The sequence below is a fragment of the Amphibalanus amphitrite genome, unplaced genomic scaffold (genome assembly GCF_019059575.1).
Source record: "Amphibalanus amphitrite isolate SeventyFive unplaced genomic scaffold, NRLGWU_Aamphi_draft 000021F_arrow, whole genome shotgun sequence".
In the NCBI taxonomy this organism is placed as follows: domain Eukaryota; kingdom Metazoa; phylum Arthropoda; class Thecostraca; order Balanomorpha; family Balanidae; genus Amphibalanus; species Amphibalanus amphitrite.
The window spans coordinates 833,261-857,889 of NW_024881517.1; the positions used below are offsets into that span (position 1 = coordinate 833,261).

Sequence of the window (24,629 nt, forward strand, 5' to 3'; positions counted from 1 at the left end):
AGTCGTAAAATGTGGCTGCTATGTGGTTTTCCGGGGTGCTGATCACGAATATCGTGTTAGTTTTGATCAGAGATGATGTCTTTAAGCATTTAGACCAGGTCGGGTCAGGTCAGGTCAGGTCAACCGGTAGGGGTTGTGACGGGTATTCGTAATACGTGCCAACCGCCTCTGACAGCTTCGTAACATGTTACGAAGGCACCAAAACTACTTCGTAAATGTTCAAATGGTTGATAAATTCGAATTCAGCTCCAAAAACTAGCCTAGAAACATGTAAAACTCGAAAAATTGAACCGAGGTCACCCGAGGTCACCAAAGGTCAATGACCTGACCTGACCTTCAGGTGACCTTGACACCCACCCTAATGTATGGGAGCAACGTCAAATCACATGTTTGAACGTTTGAAACCACGAAAAGCTTGCAAACGCGCGGCTAATGCGAGCCGACATACTCCGAATCGCGATTCCGGCCAAACATGGTCTCGGAAAAGAGGTCACAGGTCAAAGGTCATTTGGGCCAGGGTCATGAAATTTTCAGGGTAGGTGTAAAATTGATCAATGCGAGGGTACTGAAAGTTTTGTCGCGATCCGCTGCTTTTTACGCGATTTATTCGCGAAAAACCTTAGGGGGGGTTGCATCAACCCCCCTCCCCTGTGCCGGCGAGGGTTAACCGACATTTTTACAGTGTATCGCTCATTGTCGCAGTTAAACCAGCTGTAGATTGGAGCTAATAAGCAACTGAAAAGAAAGCCTACCTACAATTTTATTTCCATCACCCTCCAAATGCATTTTACAGTATCAGAGCACATGCCAAAGTCTCGCTGAGAACCGTCCATATGAGGCTCGAAAGTTTTGTTGCAAATGAAGGTAATGGAAACGACCCGTCTAATTTTTGCGCAATGTTCCAACTTCCTCTGCAATACCAGCGAGAGACAGGCGTAATTCGATGTTTTAAGGCCCAAGTTTGCTGTGCCTAATCAAGAATTCCCGAAGGAACGTGTAATTTTAGATGAGAGAGTTTGTTCCTTGGACGTTACGTCACCTTTACGTGCATGCAGCTTGAGTCAGACGCCTTGTGAACGAGCTGTAGACCCATGTCTTCTTTGTCTCATTCTCCCAATGCAATGCCCCCATCCTGTCAACTGTGCGTCAACAAGTTTCGTTTTCCGTGCTGGCGTGGCCTCGTGCTACCGGCTGTAAAAATTACGTCACACCTAATCTGCAGGTGAACTAATTTAAAGGAAACACGCAGTTGACCGCTGAGACAGCAGGTAGCTCGCACGTTCCCAGTTTGGCTCACAAACCGAGCGTTCAGCGTGCTCGTGTGCCGCCGCGTCCTGGGCAGAGCTGGCTAATGGGGGCCACCTCCGGACGGAAGGCCCCGCCGAGCGGCCCCACCGCCCGTTTTGCTGCATTATTAACGACGGGCCGAGAAGGCCGGCCACTTAGCGGCTGCGGGCGAACTCAGCGGGGATTAGACGGAAGACTGGAAAACGGGGGTGGGCGGCTGTGGTGGACGTATGGTGGTGGACGGTGGACTGTGGTGGACGTATGGTGGTGGACGGTGGACTGTGCAGAGTGTGGAATGGGAATGATATTAAGTGGACCGGCGGACGGAATCCCGTCGGCGATGGACTGCGACGGTCAACACTGGATGGTGGATTTTTTAAAGACAAAGTTAAAGTTGGTATTAGAATGGCTAGCCGAAGTGGGAATGGCGAACGATGGAAGAAGGCGTAGAAGCCCTACACAACGAACAGAATAAATCTTTTTTTTTTTGCAAATGTCATGGCAAAGGTGGCAGGTGCACCTGACATTTTGGCTTCCAGTCCATCAATATGGCATGTTGACGGGGACAGGAAGCCCCTGCTGTCGTCCTCTGTGCACACAGGCCCGCCGGCACGCTGCGGCCGGCGCCGTGCCAGCCTCGGGTCGCTCCGGTCGTGACCTTTGACGTCAGTGGGGGAACAATGGACAGCCCGGCACACGGCGGTAACGCACGGACAGCGGCGCGTCCTGTCATCGCAACCGTCACATGTCCTACCCATGATGTGTTTGCAAAGACGAACACATTTATGACAGTTTCCGATATTGTTCAACACGTGCAACTTCTACATGTTGCAAGCCTATCTACTCTTGATCACTTACTGAAGCAATCCTAATGCGAGTTGTGACGTTTCCTTCGCTGATAACTGACGGATTGATCTCTTTGTAAGTACACCTACGAATTTACTCACTGTGTATACCGACAACCATTAGTACAACACTACCTCTAGGCCTAAAAGAGTCATAGGGCTGTTCGGCTCACGGTCACCAATCAGGACTGAAAGCGTGACACGGTCGGTACAGACCATGGTGCCTGTACTGCGGCGTCGGCTGCCGATTCCCCATTAGGCTGATGGGCGTCATAAGCCGTGTACCATAGAAACTTTACCGACTGACGCCACTGCTCTGTGCAAATGCACGCCAGGGCACCAACTCCTGGCCGGTTTCTGTCGTCCCTGTGGAGCTGTTTGCCAGAACCCTGACAGAAGCACATCAACCGTTTGAAATCCAACTGCCGGTGGACGAAGGTGGGTCATTTCCTGAGTAGGTATGTGATCGAGACGATATGTGTGGTTATCAAATGAATGCTTTTTTCGCAGAAGACTGGCGGCGTTACTTGTTGACGTCAATCTTGCCATGAATTTATTATCAGTTTTCAACTGTCTGCAGACCTCCTCCCCGGACCAAAACAATTAATGTGCAGGTTAGAGTTGCAAAATTTCCCTACCGCACTACCGGCATGCCGGTAATTTTTCACTACCGCAGGTTTTTTCGTGGTATCTGGCATGTCTTGCCGGTAGCATGCCGGTATTTTTGATTTTGCACAAAAAAAAATTATCAGCATATGATTCAAACTTTGGACACTAAGAGGCTATCGAATTGTAATAACAGCAATCTTAGCCACTGCAAAATACATTTTGTGGTAGAAGTTCCATTGCTAAGGGTAGGGGTAACACATGAACCTCAGCATTTCACAGGTTTGGCTCTAATTATATTGTTCAACACGTGCAACTTCTACATGTTGCAAGCCTATCTACTCTTGATCACTTACTGAAGCAATCCTAATGCGAGTTGTGACGTTTCCTTCGCTGATAACTGACGGATTGATCTCTTTGTAAGTACACCTACGAATTTACTCACTGTGTATACCGACAACCATTAGTACAACACTACCTCCAGGCCTAAAAGAGTCATAGGGCTGTTCGGCTCACGGTCACCAATCAGGACTGAAAGCGTGACACGGTCGGTACAGACCATGGTGCCTGTACTGCGGCGTCGGCTGCCGATTCCCCATTAGGCTGATGGAGCGTCATTAGCCGTGTACCATAGAAACTTTACCGACTGACGCCACTGCTCTGTGCAAATGCACGCCAGGGCACCAACTCCTGGCCGGTTTCTGTCGTCCCTGTGGAGCTGTTTGCCAGAACCCTGACAGAAGCACATCAACCGTTTGAAATCCAACTGCCGGTGGACGAAGGTGGGTCATTTCCTGAGTAGGTATGTGATCGAGACGATATGTGTGGTTATCAAATGAATGCTTTTTTCGCAGAAGACTGGCGGCGTTACTTGTTGACGTCAATCTTGCCATGAATTTATTATCAGTTTTCAACTGTCTGCAGACCTCCTCCCCGGACCAAAACAATTAATGTGCAGGTTAGAGTTGCAAAATTTCCCTACCGCACTACCGGCATGCCGGTAATTTTTCACTACCGCAGGTTTTTTCGTGGTATCTGGCATGTCTTGCCGGTAGCATGCCGGTATTTTTGATTTTGCACAAAAAAAATTATCAGCATATGATTCAAACTTTGGACACTAAGAGGCTATCGAATTGTAATAACAGCAATCTTAGCCACTGCAAAATACATTTTGTGCTAGAAGTTCCATTGCTAAGGGTAGGGGTAACACATGAACCTCAGCATTTCACAGGTTTGGCTCTAATTAGAATTGTCAAGAATCTACTGTGGTCTATCAAAGGAAGACAAAGAATACTCATTCATGTTGCAAAAGCACAACCAATTAGTAAGTTAAATGGTAGGTAATAGGCATAATACAATAACTAAAATAAATAAATGTTCATGGCAACATTCCCTAGGCAAAAGGCAGAATCAAAACAACACAAAACACATTGTTTGGAAACTGGCCTCGAGTCTTGAGATGTGGTCTGAGATACTCTAAATACAAAGAATTTGACACTGAAAATCCAACTGAAAAGGCAGGTGTTAGGTAGCCCTGAGCCTAACTTTGGTCCCAAAATGAAATGAAAATGAATTAAACTGGTATTTTGTCTTATCTTTACAAGAAAACACAACATGCAGAGGAAATGAATACAAAGTGCCGCAATGTGGCGCAAAGGCAACCAAGGATTGACTTTTAAGATCTTCTGTCCCCTAAAGAAAGGATTTAAGCTGATGACGTAATATTTATTCATATGCCCTTTTGGTTGAATCACTCAAGGGCGCACACAAGGGGGGGCACACGGGCCCGTGCCCCCCCCATTCGAGTTGGGGGGCCCAGCCGAAGGAATAGGGGCCCATTTGAGGCGGCCGAAGGCCGCCTCAAATGGGCCTTTAACTAATCCTTAGACCACCGAAGCCCGTGTACAAAGGGCCCTCAAATTGCCTTAAAGAGCCCTCAGATGGTCTCAAAAGGCCTTCAGATGGTCTCGAAGGGCCCTCAGATGACCTTAAAGGGCCCTCACTTAGCGTCATAGGGCCCTCATCTGGTGTCAAAGGGCCCTTAGATCAATGGTGTTAAAGGGCCCTTAAATGGTGTCAAAGGGCCCTCAGATGGCCTCGAAGGGCCCCAGATGGCCTTAAGGGGTCCTCAGATGACCTCAAAGGGCTCTCAGATGGCCTTAAAGGGCCCTCAGATGGCCTCAAAGGGCACTCAGCTAACGTCAAACGGACGTCAGAAGGCCTTAAAGGGTGTCAAAGGTCCCTGAGCTGGCGTCAGAGGGCCATGCCATTGCGTCAAACGGCTCTCCGAAGGCCCTAAAGGGTCCTTAGCTGGTGTCAGAGGGCCCCCAGCTGGTGCCAGATGGCCCTCAGCTGGCGCCAAATGGCCATCAGAAGGCCTCAAACGGTCCTCAGCAAGTCCAGCGGTCCTCAGTTGGCGTCAAGCGGCCCTCAAAAAGCCTCAAGGGGCCTTTAGAAAGCCTCAAGGGGCCCTTAGAAGACCTCAAGGGGCCCTCAGAAGGCCTTAAAGAGCTTCAAAGGGTCTTGAGCTAGCGTCAGAGGGCCCCCAGCTGATGTCAGAGGGCCCTGAGCTAGCGTCAAACTTAAAGGGCCCTTAGCTGGTGTCAGAGGGCCCCAGTTGGTGTCAGAGGGTCATCCATTGGCGTCTAATGGCCATCAGAAGGCCCAAAAACGGTCCTCAGCTGGCGTCCAACGGTCCTCAGCTGACGTCAAGAGGCCCTCAAAAGGCCTCAAAGGCCCCTCGACTGCTCAAAGGGCCCTTAGAAGGCTTCAATGGGAACTCAAGAGACGTTAAACGGCCCTCAAAAGGCTTGAAAAGGCCCTCTGCTGATGGCAAAGGACTCGCACCTGAGTCAATAAGAGCCTTGTCAAAAACGGACCTGAGAAACCTTGCCGCCCCTGGTTATCTGCGGGACTCCTACAGTTACCTGAGTGGCCCCCCTTTACTGAGGGGCCCTGGTTATTGATGGGGTCCCTGGTTACTTGAGGCCATCTGAGGGCCCTTTAAGGCCACCTGAGAGCCCTTTGAGGTCATCTGAGGGCCCCTTAAGGCCTGGTTACCAGAGGGGCCCATGGTCACCTGGAGGACCCCTGATCAATTGAAAACCCCTGGTCATCTGAAACGCCCCTGATTACCTAAAGGATCCCTGATCACTTGGATTCAGTGACATAGCAAGGGAGCGAGGGGGTACGTGCCCGTTCTCGGGTTTAGGGTTCCTTCAAAACCGAGGGGCCCTGCGGCGCCAGTTGGTAGCAGAGGGTTCGCGCTGGCCGCACTTCAACTCTGAAGGACACCACAGGGCTTGTGGGGGGACGTTATTCGCTCCTATGTAGCCACAATTATCTTCATAAAGGCCCAATGCCGGTTTCTGAGAGACCTCGCCGGCCGCTCAGGGCCCTAGTAACGGCCAACGAGGGATTGGCTGCTATGGCTCCACATCCTTCTGTGATAGACACACGGCCCACACCAGTGTTTCTAAAGGCACCCACAACGGCAACTGCGAGGCCCCTCGCGCCACCTCCAAGGGACCCCCACCAGCGCATCTTAAGGGCCTACATCGGCGGCTCTGAGAGTCCCCACACCGGCGCCTCTGAGGGCCAAGTACCAGTGACTCTGAGGGCCTCTTACCAGCCTCTGAGTGTCCTTGCCAGCCTATGAAGGGCCACTTTCCACTTGCAGGCCATTTTGCAGGGCCACACACATGCCAATGATGGCCCCACCGGTGTCTCTAAGCCCTAAGACCCCGCAACGGCGCCTGTGAGGACCCAACACCAGCGCATCTGACGGTCTTTCACTGGCACCTCTGAGCGCGCCACACACCGGTGACTCTGAGGAGCTCGCTCGCTTCGCTCGCTCGTAAAATACCATGTACATTAGGCATTAGTGTGCATAAGGCACACTCCTCGGGCATAAATGATACTTTTACTTGCCAATTTTCCGCATTTTCTCCTGCAAAGACCGTTTTAAAGAGACCCGTCTGCCAGTGAGACTGGACCCACCGTGCCTCCCTCCTCCCATAGAAAGGTCCTGGACTCCTGGATACATCCTTGCCTGAGCTGACCCCGGGCCCCCGGGTGACTCGCGGGCCCGGGGTCAGGTGACCAGCAGGTGATCCCCTCTTGGGCGAAATTCTGGGTACGTGTCCGACATGCATCGTACATAGTCCTGTTGATTTGATTCATCGGTTAAACATTAAATATAAGTTACGAGCTGGATCTCTAGTCTGTGATCCCGCATCGTATCAGATATAATGACATTTCATGTCATGTGCCTAAAAAAAATCTGCGAATATACGTGAAAAAGGACTAAGGAGTGCTGCTCCCGCTCCTACACATCCGGGCCAAACAGTGACCGGCCCCTGCTTCTAGCCACCCGGGGCCGGTCGGCCGGCCGGCAGTCAGTCGCTGCCCGGGGCTGATTTCTGAGGGACTTGCAAAAATGTTTATTAATGAAATGTTTTACGTAATAAATTAGATGATTAGGTATATGTACCAGCTCTGAGTGGCATTTGAGAAAAAAAAACATGCTAGCGTAAAAATATAAATGTTTTGAAAATTAAGCTGGTACCGAACTAATTGTTTTACCATGGATTGACAAAAGGTCAAGCTTCAAACCAACCGAAATTTAACTCCGTGGGCCGTATTTTTTTTTGGGGGGGGGCCCTTCGGCATGGGGGGCCCAGTTCGAAGGCCGTGCCCCCCCCCCCCCCATTCAAAAATCCTGTGTGCGCGCCTGGAATCACTCAAGAGAAATCAATTTTCTTGTAGTGAATAACACTCACAGTGTTGATTCCATTGGAATTCAATATCGTGTTGGATGATTTTTATCAATAAAATCATTCACGAGGCAGAAGTTTGCAGTCCTAAAACCTTTTTTGCAGTGTTTTAATCAGCTGGTTAAAACTTAAAAACTATGTTATGGCGCATCTGTTTCGAAATCTGATAACCTTGTGTTTGTTCCCGCGTTTGAGATGGGGGAGGATATTATATCGTTTTTATACATATTATTTGGTGACTTCTCAGGACAAGTGAGTTATTAACACATATTTTTACATGATTCGTATCTTACTCACGAGCCAGCAAGCCATGGCGGATAGGATGGCCTTGGCGGATAGGAAAAAGCTGATGTTGATCTCGCTTCCTCAGTTAGGAACATGGCCGAATCTGTAGTTTTTTTTTATATTGTGATTTGTGACTATCTATAGTTCATTATTTGGTTGGTACCTGCAACATTTTAGGAGAATGTGGAAAATAAGAACGCTTGTGGTAAATGTGATTGCTGTTCACTGTGCAATCTTCAGAAACACATTTCAGTAATTCAAGTTCTTTTTGTCCTTGCTTTTTTGATGAATGTGTTAATGCTTTTTGTAGGCAATACCTTTTTGATTACAGGTGATATTTTAACAGCTGTAGACTGGAATTGAGTTTCAAAATTGTGTTATTTGTGGGGCGAACTCAGCCAACATCAGGCTGCTGGTAGTTTGGTTCGACAATGGGTGGCTGCTGGGTGGGGCAGCTACTGAAATTGCCAAAAGGTGGCATCTCATGTAGGGGGTAAGCCAGAATCAAGAATGCAGGTTTTTTGGTATGCCGGTAATTTGGCGGTTTTTTTTGCTTGGGGCGTGGTAGCATGCCGGTATCCCAGAAAATTTTTGTGGGGCGGGGCGGTGCCGGTAGCAGCCCATTGGGAAAACTTTGCAACTCTAGTGCAGGTGCTACTTCGTATATGTAATTTCCGACTACAAAAGTCTGCATTAGTAAATTGCAATTAATTGCAATTTACTTTAATTGCAATTAATATAATACTTTAATAATACTTTATAATAATACTACAATAATAATACTTTAATTTACTTTAATTGCAATTAAGGCTTCCATAAGATTAAGCCCACCTCTCCATTGATTGGGTCACACCTAGCCACCATTTTATGGTTCGTGGAGCCCCACCATCCCCACCCGGCCCTCACTGTCCCTCCCCGTCCCACCAAACGGCTGCGGCCGGCCGCTCCAATCTCTCTAATTGGCCTACAGCTCGAGTGCCGGGAACCGTGCGGTCTGTAGCAGCTTACCAGCCTGTTCGGCAGCAGTGCTGACGTTATCACCGCGCTGGTTGTAGCGATTAGAGTGGTAATCTGCCACAACACTCACTCATCCGAAGCGGTGGCAGGTGGGTGAGGACGAAGGATGGCTTATTCCCGTGCCATATTCCGTCACGACACTCTGTTGGCTCAGACCAGTTGAAAATGGTGTAGCGCAGGTTGGATCAATGCAACTCAGGTCCCACACTGTGATATCAGGCCTGACATCCACACACAAACCTGTGGGGCTTCTACTCATTCATCAGTTGATTTCCGGGTGAAGCCGGTGTGCGTTCCGGTGCCGTATCACAGCTTCTAGTGGTCTCTGTCTCCTTGTCAGGGGTCAGGAGTCGGGGCGGTTCGCTCCGTGCGTGCAGGCCGGAATCGACACACCTGCGAGCTCGGCCTTTCCCAACGGCCACCGAGTCAACAGCAGGTCCACGGTCGAACTGTCGGCTAGTCCATCCAACGGGGGAGGGACGGTGGCCCCTCAGCGGTGGCGAGCGATGTCCCCGGAATATCGATCCGTACCGACCTTGCCGGGGTTCCGTCAAGGTGTCCGTGGGATTACTGTCATTATTTGGAGGTCGCAGAATCGTTATCGGCTGCGCTTGTGAGTTTTGCGCGTTTCCTAGGTGTGAACGTTGACGTCTGTAACTATTATGGGGTTTCGCGGAGGGACAGAAGTTTGACATGTGCTGTGAAATGCACGATGAACATCCACTGTGTCACCCAGTGTAGCGACCAACTGTCAGCGACGGCCCAGTTGAAAGTTGAAACACTCGCCGATGTTCATCGGTCGCTAGTGACCACTCTGCGCTTATGAACCGGCCCGGGGCTGCGCTGGGTGACGGGGTTACGACTGGGCTGGGCCGTGCAAAGGTCACTGCCGGGTCGGCGTCCCGAGGGGCGCGCGGTGCTGAGGCGGCAACTGCCCGCTGGACGGTGGATGGTGGGCAATTGACAGTCTACTGTTCATTGGGGGTGCATGGGGGGTGATTGGAAGAATTTCTTCTTTTATTTGTCTTTGGAATTGGCTTTTTACTGGGTCCGACTGACGTTGCTGGTTTTGATTATTTTTTTCCGGAACGTTCTGGCCCTTCCTGTTGTTTTTGAAACTTTCTGTAACCTCGGATCTTGACTCTGACTTGACTCCAAAAAGTGTCCAAAGAACACCGCCTGTTGCCAGCTGCAACGCGGTTCAGGAGACGAGACAGAAGCGTTTTAACTATCGTCGTTCACCGGTGCAGCGCTGCAGGTAAGTCCATGGACTCTAAATAACGGCTGCACACCTGGCATGCTCTCACATATAAATCAGCCATTCACATGGAACGCCTCTAAAGTTATTGCAAGTACAAATAAACTGGAGAATTATAACCGTCAGCGATGCTCTTCGCCACCTCCCTGTGTGAAAGGCCAACAACCGGCACACCTGGTACAGCGCAACATAAACATTCCATGTCACACATAACATTACCGTAAAACATTGTCGTTCGCTGGCGTGCCGGATAGAGGTGTTCCGGGTACCAGCGCCACCGCCGTGCCGCTACACACGCAGCCGCTGAGACCAGGTCACCCCCCTTCCCCCCCCCCCGATCAGGTGGTCGTGACCACAGGCATTTCTGGCGCGCCGCCGGTCGGTGAAGCCGGTCGATTGCTCGTCATCCAACCGGGGGCGGCTTGTTGACGCCACGGCGCGCCGTCATCGGCCCACCCGATCGGGGGTGAGGTAGTACGGCCATTTACCGTGGGCGCCGCGTGCATTTAGTCACGTGCCGGGCAGCGCCAGCCGCCCCATCGGACAGCAGCCGTGACGCTTCTATCGTCAATAAGGCTATTCACGCCGATTGAAATGTACCAATATCCGGCAGATTGTAGGGCGAGGTCATCGGGGACGAATGAGTATGGTATTTTGTGCTCCCTCGTAGCATTCGGAAATAAAAATTAGTGTTGAGGTAAATGTTGAGGTTATTGATTCATAAGAGTTATTGGTCGCAGTGCATTTCATTCTTTGCGGTTACAATTCAATCTCATGAAAATATTTTGAGGTTGGTATATTCTGTCAGTTTTGGGCATGTTTTGCAATTTTGAAAACAGACCGACATCAACACATGTAATAAATAAGTATTTCAACCAAATCATGTATCCCACTTAAAAAAGACGGGTGGTTGCAAATCTTTGAAATGGTTAAAGGGACCCTCCCACCTTAACATTAGTTTTGAGTTGAGATAGCCAAGTTTGCGGCCAGGCTCAGAAACCACCATTTATCCTGGTCGCAACCCCCGCAGCTTTATGGTGTTCAAGAAATTTCTTCCCTTTACTTGCAGGGTGGGACCAGCGTGGTCCCTATCTCTTAACCATTACGGGAATCTGATGACGTCATCAGGCTTTCGAACGTCCGTTAAATGTTTGACTAAAACGTTTTGTAGCACGCGGTGATATATGCTGCGTTGCGCGCAACAAATGCCGCACTTTTAAATAAAGTCGCTAGGAACAGCGGAGATCCCAAAAAGTAAACAAAAGTAAAAGTCTAATATCTTGAAAACCGGTGAATATTTTTCGGTGAAATTTGGTAGATATTCGTTTTCGCTCTTTCTGAACCGAGCGACATCACTTTCATGCCAATTCATAAATTTTTTTGAAGGTGGGAGGGTCCCTTTAATGTCCTGGACCCGTGCTGGACCGGTACAAAAAGTCACCACTGCACGCGCGTGCAGCTGCTCCCTCGTTCCCTCCCTTTGCTCTTCCGGTTCCGATGGGGCACCTTGTCCAATGTCCATTACCACTGCAGTCGGCCTCCTCTGAGACGACTGGCCCAGCGGAGGGAGGCCCGCCAAGCACCGGCGGGACCGCCGCGGGCACAGCGCACCCCATCCGTCGGCCGGCGACCATTCGTCACCATTAGCCGAGCTCAGAATACGCCGGTGTCTCGCCTGGTCGGCCAGACCAACCCGTGACCTGGCCGAACAGAGGCCCTGGACAGGGGGCCGGTGAGTGGAGTGGGCACACCCAGACACCCGGCGGGGCGCCTGAGGGGTCCCGTTGTCACATGTGACCTTTCAGACGGTTCAGTGGCACGTGCTGCAGAAAGACCAACATCAAAGCCAGAGACATTCACTTAGTTTCCGGTCTCCGGTATGTAAGTTCAAAGCGAATGGCAGGTGGCTTTCATTAGCCATATTAATTATCACGGCTTTTCTCCGAAGTTCCCAGCGCGGACTGATTGAGCGTCCGTTCGCTGCTCTTTGTTGGGCCTCGAGCTGCTGCCATGGCACTTTGTTGGAGCGCCGTGGGCTGCCGCAGCTTTGTTGCGCTGCTGGCTGTCGTGACTCTGTTGGCCCGCGGATTGTCACGGTTCCCCGCCGGCTCAGGACGCGGTGGCTCCGAGCCACCGACGCCCCGCGGAGCCGAGTTACGAGTCGCTGAATGGCTCACTGAGACGGCACAGCTCGTATAAATGTCCGGCCGAGCGGGCAGTACCGCGAACCGCGCCCGACTCACTGCAGCAAACCACTCGGGAAATCAACATCGCCAGTCACACGGCGCACCGAGGAGCTCACAGCCCGCTGAAACTGTCAGCGCCGCCGTCAACGCCAGGAACCGGCCCACTCAGACTCCGCGGCAGGTCTCGCCGTCACCCGCTCACATATACCACTGCGGTTGGAGACCCAGTCGTGGGCGCTTAGCAGGGCTGTTCGGCCGTTTGGAGACGGCTATGCGGGTATGCCTACAATATAAATGTGCTTAGTTACAGCCAATTTGGTGTTGACCGACCACTGGCAAAGTCATTTGTTTGAGTCCTAGTAAAATGTAAATGAAAATCATGTTAGTTATAAGCAACAAGGTCGGGCTTTTGACATTTTAAAGTTGTTGATCATGGATCACTATATAAAGCCCGATTGAGGCATTCCTACATCACGAGGTTGTGTTCTCAGTACGATCCAGACGGGTGCCAATACAGTTATCAGCAACTGACGGCTGCCATCACACTGCATACTGCATAGCGCATTCACCCCCATATCACCGTCATTTTACGGCTTCATGGCCATCTTACAGCTTCCATAGCCCATCCTAGCATCATTGCCGTCCGAAAAACCCCTGAATCCAGTTTTATGGAGTCTCTCTGACTGCGACCTGACGGGAATACATTTTCGCAGTCTCTAAACTGGCGGCGAGTACATTCCCATCGCCCTGCCATTTACTGTGAATCCAGTCGTTTCGTAGCCCGGCTACTCACTGTGAATCCAGTCGTTTCGTAGCCCGGCTACTCACTGTGAATACAGCCGTTGGCGGCTACTTACTGTGAATACAGCCGTTGGCGGCTACTTACTGTGAATCCAGTCGTTGGCGGCTACTTACTGTGAATACAGTCGTTGGCGGTTACTCACTGTGAATTCAGTCGTTAGCGGCTACTCACTGTGAATCCAGTCGTTTCGCAGCTCTCCGCGTGACAGCAGCTCCGGAGACAGGTAGTTGGTGCACATGGGGTGGTGGAAACCCTCTTCGCGCAGTGTCCGCCGCTGGCTCTCTGTCGAACACACAGAACGAGGTGAGCTGGGAGGACACTGGACTGGACAGGGCACGACTAAAACGGGCCGACAGAAGCGTGTGCGGGCTCTGGCATCGCTAAATGTTTGATATGACAACGTCAGAGAAACTCGGCAACCACAAGTCGAAAGTACAGAGTGAGTCACTACGTGAAATCACTCTATAAGCAAATCATAAACACCAAGAAAATATTACTTATCCTTTATAAGTAGTAGGTACCGTGCAAATAAATATCCTTCCCTAAGAAAACGATCCACCTTGGCGCGCGGGCAAACAGATGCGTGGAAGGTTCATATACCTGCCCCTAGATGGCTCTAGTGTCAGCCGCCTGCAGTTATGCTGTGCCGCATTACACCCGGCGGGCCGCCAACCCCGCCCGCTGCGCGCAGCTCGGTCTGTCGTCAGGCTCCAGTTCTCAGCGCTCTAATTTTAGCGTGTTTCACAATTGAAATTCTGAAAGCGGATTATCACTGGGCAAGAGGACGGGCCCAAATTGGGAGCGGTGTCTCGGAGTTTGTCCGTCCCGTGTCTCAGTGCCGTTATGTACCGGTGTCGTTCTGAGCGGCGACCCTTACCGCCGCTCAGTGGTGAAAGTTTGCTGCGCCTTCCGACCGGGACGGTCGTGCTCCTCTGCCATTTATGAGCTCAGCCTCTATCGGAGAAGTTGGCCGCAGCTTAACGAGCTCGTCTGCCCCTCAGCGAAACATCCCGCCGGGCTGGGCTGGCGTCCCCACGCTAGGCTTACACCAGGTCGTCTCCTCATACAACCGTGCACTTTTCAGCAATAGATGATATCTGGGCACTGCGCTTCTATAGGCATGTTTTTGCGTTGTACTCTGGCGCATCGTGTCTGGTGGATAGATACAAACTTAACTTCTTTGTTGCTACGCGGTTTTAATTTGGCTTCTACAGCCGAATTAAAGCCGAATTACAGCCGAATTACAGCCGAATTAAAACCGCGATTGTTGGTATTGGAGGAGAGGGATTATAGGTTATGCACTTATTGAAGGCAATTGTATGCATGTGATGATCTGAGGTAAGTCGTCGGCTGAGATTAGGCATGGGAAGGGAGTATTCAGCTCCCGCCAGGAGGGGGAGGAGCTATACCCTCGCCATGGAAAGGGGAGAGGTCACCTCCCGGCCAGTCTCCGGGCGAGGGTCGTCCGACGGTCGGCAGAGGTGGCGGTGATGACACCCCATCGACAGCGACGGTCGGTCGGTGACGGAAGGTCCGGCCGGGACGTCGCGCATCAAACGGGAGTGACAGACGACCCTCGCCCGCCGCCCGGGGCGGTCGGGATGAACTGTGCTCAGTGAGAGCGGAGACTCGACAGCGGCCGACAGCGGGCGGTCCGGAATGCAACCCGCCTGCTGCACTGGTGGATTAGTTGTACGGAATTGGATTGACCAGGAATGAAAAGTTCTTTCTCATTTTAACACTGATATCATTTCAGCTATTCGTTGCGGGTGAAATGCTCATCACGAAGTCACTCAAAAATTTTCAGGCACACCGGATCATTGCCAAGACGTCCTCCCTAGATACCTTGGGAGCTTATTGAGTGAGGGGTCAGGGCGCCCTTCACATTCCACAGTCGGTCCTCGCTGACCCGTCTCACCAAATAACCGGCTCGTGCTTGCCTTCGTATAGGTGGTTCAGTTTGACACGCCACAGGCCTAAGGCCATGCCGTTGACCTATGCTTCATCGTCTTAATGCCATGATGGGTTTAAGTATTCACGCTTTCCTCAAAAAGGTCAGACTTTTGACCCAGCGAATATTTCTACGAATAGTACAGTAGAGAACCGTGCATTTTCCACGCAGAGTAGCGAGGAGCGTCGCATGCAGCAATTATAACTTTCTTTTACGAAAGCTGGAGCATGAAAAGTACACGTCTGAAGTCAAACAGGTACCAATATTTTTTGCAAAGGTAACACTCATTTATTATAGACGTGTTCTTGATAGTTGTGAAAATGTGAGCCCTTTACCTTTGCATTATAAAAACAAATGATCGTTTAGTAATTTTTGATTCTTTCTTTTACCTCTCTCACCTCTTAAGAATCAACAATAGGGGAATCACTGAGAACGATGGGGCACAAAGAGTTGAAATAGTTTTTAGACGCAAACCGTTCATAGACCCAGCGGGTGAGAAATATGGAGAAGTGTAAAATGTTATTAAATGACATTTTATAAGTCTATGTGATAGCAACAATGGTTGTTAAAGTTAATCTTCATTCAGTGATAATTTTTCGGTCTCCATCCCCTGATGCTTTTTTGCTAAGCTGCTACTGATATAATTTTACAGCCACACGTCTCATGACCGCATTTCTGCTCGTTTACCAGTAGTTTGTCATCGTGCCACAAGGAGCAATTTTCTTTATCATTAATCAGAGTGTTCCTTGCTGCACTTTAGGCCAATGCATCCCTTGAGAAAGAAAGTAATCTTCGCTGCAGCGAAGCGAGTTCAACGATTTAACCCTCGCACGACCAGGCCATTTCTCATAACACGAACGACCAGGGGGGGGGGGTTGTTACGACCCCCCCCCTGGCGTTTCGAAACGGAAGGTCGTAGAGCTTAGCGGAAAAAACCAACGGATTGCTCTCAACGAGATCTCGCGATTGGTGGTATATTTTTTGGTCCTAGGTCAACATTTGACCTACTTATGACCGGTCAAAGGTCAAATTTTCCGAAAAAATCAAACTTTTTCAACTCTCCGCGGCGATTGCGGCAAAACGGTGGGAGATATCGACTTGAAACCTTCACTATCGTGTTCCTTGATCAATTCTCTATCGTTTGGTATGTATTTCGTTTCCCTAGCTCTAAAAATGGCGCGTTGGGAGCGCCGGAAGTCGGCAAGGTCACAGTCGGCGGCAGAAATTCGAAAAATCAAAATTTAAATTTTTGAAATCTGATTGTATTTTTGGATTTGGGAGGTCCATTTGCTCCCTAAAGAAGCTAATATTGCTGCATATTCCCATTGAGGTGACAAGAATTAGCAAAATAGTGGTTCGGGCGCTTTTCAAAAATAGTACCGGACGCTGTTCCTCTTGTGACGTCATAGCTCCGTGACCTGACCTGACCCGGTCAATTTTCTTGCACCACACGATAGCCAATGCTTGCCCCAACATGCATGGGAAGTTTCATCATGATCCATCAAACAATGTGGGTATCACCGGCAGAAAACCTAGGGATTCGGCGCACACGTTTGGTAACTGTCGGCCGGAGGCTGTACCTCTTATGACGTCATAACTCCGTGACCTGACATGACCCGATCAATTTTTTTTCGGCAAAAGATGCGCAAAGGTTGCCCCAGAGGGTATTGAAAATTTCAGCCCGCTACGACAAGCCGTTTAGCGTGCACTTCGAAAAAACCTCAGGGGGGGGGTTGATACAACCCCCCCCCTAGGCGTTCTAGGGTTAAGACGACATACGATACATTTTAAAGATGTTGTTTGCAACGTTCTGGCAGCCTTAATAAGCGGTATTGCAGCGAAGCACAGGTGTGTTTATTTCGTGTTTTGATTTAAATTGAAGATTAAGCTCAATTGATTTCATTCACAACGGATGATTTTTCTCCAATGTTTACAGCCATTAGCAGGGCACTATAGCGGCGCCGTACGTCCCATTTCGCAGCACGGTGTGAGCGCTGGCACCCCGCCCGAATTCGGTGTCACGTGACTCTGATTATTCGCCTCATCGGGTGACATCCACGCCGACTATTGGAGCGGCCAATCCGAGTTCCGCAGTCTCGTGGCGCCGCCATTGGCCCGACATTGGCCGCGGGCCCGGCCGATTGAATACCCGGCCTGAAACAGCGCCGGACCGACCGGCCGTCCGACGGCTATCGGAGCTGGGTGCCGACGGGACGCTTCAAAGCCCGCCGAGGCATTGAGACGGAATGAGCTAAATGAATCCGATTTTCAGGTATTATGGCCACGGAGACATCCGAGTCCCAGACACATTAGACGTGACGTAAGCTCGGCGCCACACATTTGATCGGATTCAATTCCAGAGATAGTGCGCGATGTTCCTAGTATGTACATACAATGCATGGTGGTTGCATTATAACTGCTTTGCGATGCTTAGACACGTGTGTTTTGTGAGCTAACGTGATTTGTTGTGGGCTTGGCTTTGAACCAGAACGGATGTTCTGTTCCAAAGCCAAAAGGTGAACGCTACCAAATTGATCAGTATTGAATGCTCCCGAAAATGCGGCAATACTTCACCTCCGCGTGATTTCTTTTGGTAAAAGCCGTAAGTTAAGCGGACGTCCATTTATTGACAAACGGATGGATAGGTGGGGTAGGTATGGAGACGGACTGACCCCAGTTCTGTAGACCGGTCGGCAAGAATAGGAACCATAGGGTCTCGAAGAGCGTTAGTCCATCGATTCCAATGATTTAACTTTGACTGTGTCTGGCCGTACCAGATAAAAAGTCGGCAGAAGAAGTCCACATAAGCCACCGCAGTTTGCAACCGGCGGGAGAACCACGGCAGCTCTGTTTCCTGCTGTGTTGCTGCGCGCTGCTCGGGTAATTATCCGGGGCAGGGAGCGCGTGTCGCCGCCGATCGGCCGCTGAGAGATTGGCCTTGTGATATGCATACTGCATGGCGTCAGGGATCGATCCGACGGATCCGAACGGCCCCCCGCCGGCGATAGAGACAACGCCGACAGACTCGCACCTCGTCAACGGGCCGATATGGGGTGAGGGCGTGACATTAACACCATTGTGAACAGACCGCCTAGTGCCTACCCACATTGTCTATGATTGAGTCCGGTTAGCGGTCAGATATTGGTCATCGGCTATCATGCCTCAGTTTTGAATGTCTTACAAGCAGGCACTTGACTTTTTGAATGATTTCTCTTAGCAACATCTAGCGTACTTACTCACTCATGCCTAGTATTTCTTGTAAGTACAGGAAACATTTTTTATCAATCAAATGAAAAAATAGACAAGAGAGATTTAGTGGCACGACTACCCCATCACTCCACGGTCCATACGCTAGTCCATTCCTCGCTAATCTATTCGATCAGGACAGGTGCACCTGTCGGGAGGAGGAGCAAAAAGTGGCAACAGGGTGATAGCTAGACCACGCCGAGCCCAAAACGAATCACCTGTTCAATGCATAGTTTCCCCTTGCCAGACAGTGACCGTGGAAACGGGGTGTCCTGTGTCATTCTTACCTGACAAAACACGCAGAGTGTCCAGATTTCTCACCTGACAGAGACACGCAGAGTGTCCAGATTCCGCCGTTCATGGGCACGAGGAAGACTGTTTTGTTGTCGGGCTGCTCGCCGTCAATGGTGACCACGCCCACCTGGTCGTCCAGTATCCATTCCAGACTGAAATCACACAGGAGGTGGTCAGTTATGGACAGATATTGATACAGACGGCCCCACAGACCGACCCTCACGAACCGGGGAGGCGTCTGGGACGGCCATGGATTCAATAACCGACAGCAGCCGTATCAACTATTTACAGGGCCCTGCACCGTAGACGCCCATGGAATAAAGACAGTCCCACTGAAGTCTGAGCATGCATGAGCCATACTAATGTATTTACCAATAAATCACAGCTGGACATGGGTAGGGTAGCCTGGGGCAAGACGCCCCAGATAATTTATTTTGCTACATAACTTTTGTCCTACATCACCTGCAAGGCCAAATTTGTGCTCAATGCGTTCTTTGGACATTTTACTTTAAATTCCACCCCTCAAATTCATTCACTTATGATCGAACTCCCAGCTATGAAGTGATTTGTGAAGCAACTGCAAATGGGGCATTTTGCCCCAACCCCAGGGCAAAACGCCCCACGGCCCGGGGCAAGAAGCCCCAGACTCTAGATTAAAGATTAAACATGCTAGTTGACCAAATCTTATATGAGAGGTCCGTTAGACCTTGGGAGGCACGACACTGAAGTTAGCACCTTCCATCCTATCAGGTGTTCAGCTATGACACTATTGTATGAGCAGGTTTTTCACCTGCCTCATAAGGCCAAATAATAAATTATTGCCATGCAACTGTCAACCAAATACTTCCTTTGCCATCCGGTTGCTGAGAAAACTACACATAAATGCATAGAAACTTACTGGTTGCCAGCTACCGAACATTAGGAAGTAGGTAGTACGAACAACACATGAGGCAAAACGCCCCATGGGGCTTTTTGCCCCGCGACCTACTGGGGCGTTTTACCCCATCACGTAGTTCAGTCAGAAAACAACGCCTTGCACTCAAGCAAGACATAATTTAACACGAACCAACCCGGCATTATAAGCGTTAGATAATAGTTGTTCAAAATACATAAAAGTCGTTAACCTGATGTGGACCATAAAAGAACGCCATGATGCATAACCTGACAACAAAATATAAAAATCACTCCAAAAACACATTTTTGGCTATATCTCCCTAAGGAGTCATCACAATTTCTTTCCAGTCTGCTCATATAATGATCATATAGTGCACGTTTTATAGAAGAGAGAATATTTCCCCAGATCCTTGCCAGTTCCGAGAAACATCGGTGAGGCGTTTTACCTCGGCGGGGCGACTTGCCCCGGTCTACCCTAAACCTAAGTGGCACAATTGAGACGCATGTGCAAGGTGGATTGTTACTGGGTAGTGATATAATTGTTATGACTTTCTAGTTTCGAGCAACTAGACTGAACGATTCATTCTTTTTTCAAGGTTGCGCTGCACTTGCACGGTTCTGAGTAATAACTGCGGTCTACGCATGATAGAAAACGCAAGAGAGAAAGAAATAAAGGGCAAAATTAAGTGGGAAAGAAGAGAGAAAGAGATGGAGAGGAAATAGAATGATGTTGATTGCTTTGATTCGACACAACGACGCCTATCCCCTCGTATTGAGCTACATGATTTATGTTGCATGGTATCTGCAACAACGTGGTCAGTGATCTCGTACTTTGTCGAATTACGGAAGGCAATTTCTTTCAAGTCCTGGAGAATTCCTCGACGCAGGAGTTGGCACAAGACTAATGTCTCGTTCCCGTGGGAGGACCGGAGCGACCGTCAGTGACAAAGCGACTGCGTTTGTAAACGGTCCCCCGGCGAGGAGACGGTAGTGGACGAGCGACAAACTAGACCGTGGCCGAGCCGAGACGAGACGCCGGCCGCGCGCTGCCGTCCGACCAGTACATAGATCAAAATAAAAACCCGCTTCACTACGGTTCAATAGAACCATTTTGTCATACGCGTTGAAACACAAGCTATCAAGTTATTACAAACCAATATTCAAATGACCTCCAAACACCCGCCCAGGCCGCCACCCGCCACTACCGCCCGCCGGACCCGCGGCCGACCGCCGAGGGCCGGCCGCCCTGGCACGCGCCGGGACCGACTGACAGAGCCCGCACCGTACGGCGCCGTGGCACGCCATCTCGACACCGTCGCCGGCCAGCGGAAATCACTGCGCCGTCACTGCTGTACCCGCAAACAACAACAGTGGGAGCTGATGCGGTAGTTGGACGAGCTGCGTGCCTCTTAAATTTGTTATGATCGGCTGAGTTCCGAGAGATTTCGAGGGTTCCATAAGAGAACCTTTGGCGTATTTGTATCCCAGAATAGCAATGTGCATCGGAATTTCTATCCTATTCTGTTTCTGTCCTAAGCTTCCGCTGCGCAAAAGATGAATACAAACAGTAGGTATGAAGCGTATGAATTATGTAATGCATGATCGATCATGACCTATTTAAGATCGGGTCACCGGATATGCAGTAGGTATTCTAGGTCAATTTAACCCTCGCCGGACCTATTGGTTTTCTACATACGCGCCGGCCGAGGGGGGGGGGCGGGTATGACCCCCCTCGCCGTTTCGCCCCTGGTGGAGCTAGCGCGTCGCGGAAAAAAACGAGCGTGTGCGCCGTTACGAGACGCAGAGATTGGTACCCGATTTTAAGGTCCTAGGTCAAACGGTAACCTCTGAGGTCAGGTCAAGTGCCCCGAGGTGCGGTTCAGTTTTTGGTGAATAACTTCGCAAAAAACGGCCGCATAGCGCCGATTTTGTCAGCATCGTGTCTGCCTCGCTCAGGCGCGTCGAATGATATACTTTTTGTTCGGGTCAGGTCAACTTAGGGTGTTGACCTCAGGTCAAGGTCAGGTCAGCGCCCCCAGGTCACGAAGTTGGTCGAAAAAGGTCATGTCTCATATCATTCGATTAGGCAGGTCTTTCTGAGTCCATTGGTGGCTTTCCCGACTCGCTAGCTCAATTTGATCGGGAGTTATTGACGAAAAGCTAATATGACCTTGATGACGTCATAAATGACGTCACGCAAGGGCAACATTGCAAAAGTGACGCATCTAACCTTGCAAGGAGTGCATCAAATCACGATTCTGTGTGCTTGAGAAAGTTGGAGATCGTTCCCGGCGCCTGAATAGCAGGCCCATTGACTTATAATGGTGAGGTCACGAAAATGACCTGACCTCATATGACCTTTAGGAAAAATCCGAGATAGGGTAGGGTGGGGTAATTTGAACATGTGGGGCAATTTGAACATAGTGTGAAAAACACAAAATTACGGAAAATCCATAAGTGGCCATGACAATAAGACCAATGAGGGAAATCATCGTAAATAAAAGGGCTATCATATGAACGGGGTTTAAAGTTTCAGGGAATGAAGATGTTGACGCACACTGTAAAAAATCAATTTCGGAAGTAAAAACGCCTAAAAACACGTCAATGCAACTTCATTGCAGCACAAAATCTTGCATTGCTAGCGCCTAATACGCAACGACTTTTGTTGTACAATGACCTAATCAGTGCCTTCAATCCAATAAATTTGATTTTGAAACCTGTTTTTAAATATGACAAAATAACTTTTAGCGTGGGGTAATTTGAACATAGTGTAAGAATTTCAGTGAAGACAGGGATAGGTCCGAAAAAAACAACGCTCCCAGTTTTTTTTTTGCCAATATTTTCGACCCAAAGCAGTAGCAGATTAGTGATGCCAGTTTTATAAAATTTACGTCTAATATCCGTCTAATGTCCGGCATTTTCGTTGATTTCCGTTCAAAAATATTAAAGTCAGCCATTTGTCCAAATTTCAGGCTATGCAGGTGAAAAGCACAACAAAATTCCAAAACTGGCGTATGATTGTTACGAGAGATGGAACATTTAGCACGACTTCTTGTTCACAACGCGGCGTTTCTTCAACACGGTGTTAGCGACCTTCTTGGAACCTCTGGACTTGCTGCGTCCACGGCTCGATCCTTTGCTTTTCGCGTTAAGTAGTAGGCTAGCTCCGGATCGGCCATAACGTCGCGGCTAGTCATGTTCTCGAGTCTTTGCTCCGTGAATTCTTGTTTCATTCGACTGAACAGTTCACGATAACGTGCCAAACGAGCGGATATACTAGGGATGTCATCTGATGGAGGTGGTGGAGAGTGACTGTTGGACTGGTGTGGACTGGTGGTGGTGTAGCATAACTCTATGTTCTCGCCGACCTGTGACTCTGAGAGGGGTGCTGACCGGCTAGCGGTGTTATCCGGTGTGGTAGCCCACTCAGGGTCAACGTGGAGCTGGTGGCGCTCTGCCGGATCAGTGAGGTGCGTTTCGCCTGTTGCCTGCTTCAGGGGACCAGAGCTAAATGGCGAATGGAGGACACTCGCTGCATTGCCACGGACTACAGCCAGCGCTAGTCTTTGTCGCAGCCAGGACGATTCACGCGCGTCGCCGGTCACGCTGACTAAACGGCCACCTAAAAGGCTTATGAAGCGGCTTGTTGCCGGGCCGTAGACGCCACTAGTTTCAATTGCCACAGGCTGAATTTGAAACCGATCAGCCAGTCCCGAGTACTTGCGCATCTTTCTCTCCTCAGCGTCCCTGGCTGCAGCGCCGGCAGCAGCGGCGGTGGCCGGCAGATGGGAAGCCGCGTAGGTGTTGACGCAAGTGGCATCCCACACGAGCGATTTTCCCTCAGTAAATGGGAAAAGCGTCAAGCCGTCCGGCCGTTTCCCATCACCACGATCGATGCCGGTGGGCTCAAGAAGAGATGGCAAGCCGACAGTCTGCAGGGCACGCTTAATCACGTCATTGAGCGCGGTGTGGCGGGGATGACGTCCCGCGCTCAGACGGCAGGTCAGCGCATGGTGTCCCAAACTGTCGGCCAGGGAGCCACAACGACACCTATGTGGCTGGCAGACTTCAGCTCCGACGCGCAAAGCAACGGCGACTCTAAGGGTGGGAGGGTCCAGCAGCGTGCCCAGGCTGGCTGAGGGCAAGGCGTGCAACCATGCTCCGCTCTCCACCGTCCCTGCTGCGAAAAGACGGGCTTGCTCTACCTGGGTAGCGGTGGCCAGTAGGCTGCTTCGCACTTTGTCGGCTAGTACGCTGTCCCATGCACGCTGACTTCGTGCAGCGTCACCTGTTGGAGGTTCCGCTGGCTCAGCCGCCATCCTCCAGTCCGTCAAGGTAACTTCTTGTTCCGCCGACAGTCTGGCGCGTAGCGATCCGGGCAGCATCGACATCAGCAGCTGCATACAATGGTGAAGGGATGTTACGTAGCTTGGAAGTGCAAGGTCTTGCGTGCGTCTGATGCCTAGTCCGCCATATCTAGTCGGTAAAACTGCCTGTGTCCAACTGTCCTGGCTAAAGGCGACGTTAGTAATGCTACAAACTGCAGCGCGGAGCGTCTCGTCCAGAGGTTGCAGGAGATCTAGTCGCCTGTACACAGGGGCTGCTCGAAGGATATACTGGAGTTTCGGGATCCACAGACAATTTCTCAGAAGATAGAAGGCCGAGTGCGCATCTATGTGCTGTAGCCGGTCCACCATCCGCTCCAGGTCATTTTTCTTCTCCGCCATTACTTTCTCGGCAGCCGCATCCATCATTGGCGCTCCAAGCATCCTGGCTTCAATGTCTTTTACTAAGGCAGCCCCAGGGATAAATGTGTGCAGACGCTCTATAATAGACCGCGTTTGGTGCTCACTACAGCACCGTGGCAGGATGATCTCGCATTTTGTAGGGTTGACAACAAGTCCTCTAGCTGATAGTGCTGGAATCAACCGTTCTAGGTCACGGCAGACGGTATCGATGTCCCCACCGATAGATCCATCGTCTAAATACCACATATTGAAGGCCGATTTCACTTCTCTGGCTGCAGTGTCAATAGCTAACGAGAAGACTGCTGGACCGCAGGGATCTCCTTGCTGGAGGCCAGTAGCAGACGGAATCTTAAACGTGCCATAAAACAGTGGGGTCGGTTCCGAGTAAGCTTGCCATAGTAAACGATACAGCCCAGGCGCCCGTTCCCGTACGTC

The 24,629-nt window shown here is 50.3% G+C and overlaps 1 protein-coding gene across 2 annotated transcripts in view; it reads right to left on the bottom strand.

Moving 5' to 3' along the window:
* The window catches only part of LOC122390979, a 37,096-nt gene that overhangs the window by 7,529 nt on the left and 4,938 nt on the right, over positions 1–24,629 (bottom strand). The window contains exons 1-3 of one of the 2 annotated variants that reach the window (XM_043384465.1): positions 22,840–24,027; positions 18,580–18,704; positions 13,233–13,343 (exon numbers count right to left, since the gene is read on the bottom strand). In XM_043384465.1, the coding sequence (XP_043240400.1) occupies positions 13,233–13,343; positions 18,580–18,704; positions 22,840–23,849 (1,246 nt within the window). In that variant the 5' untranslated portion in view covers positions 23,850–24,027. Of the gene's footprint in view, positions 1–13,232; positions 13,344–18,579; positions 18,705–22,839; positions 24,028–24,629 lie in introns of those variants that run through there. The other variant, XM_043384476.1, reaches the window with a different exon arrangement.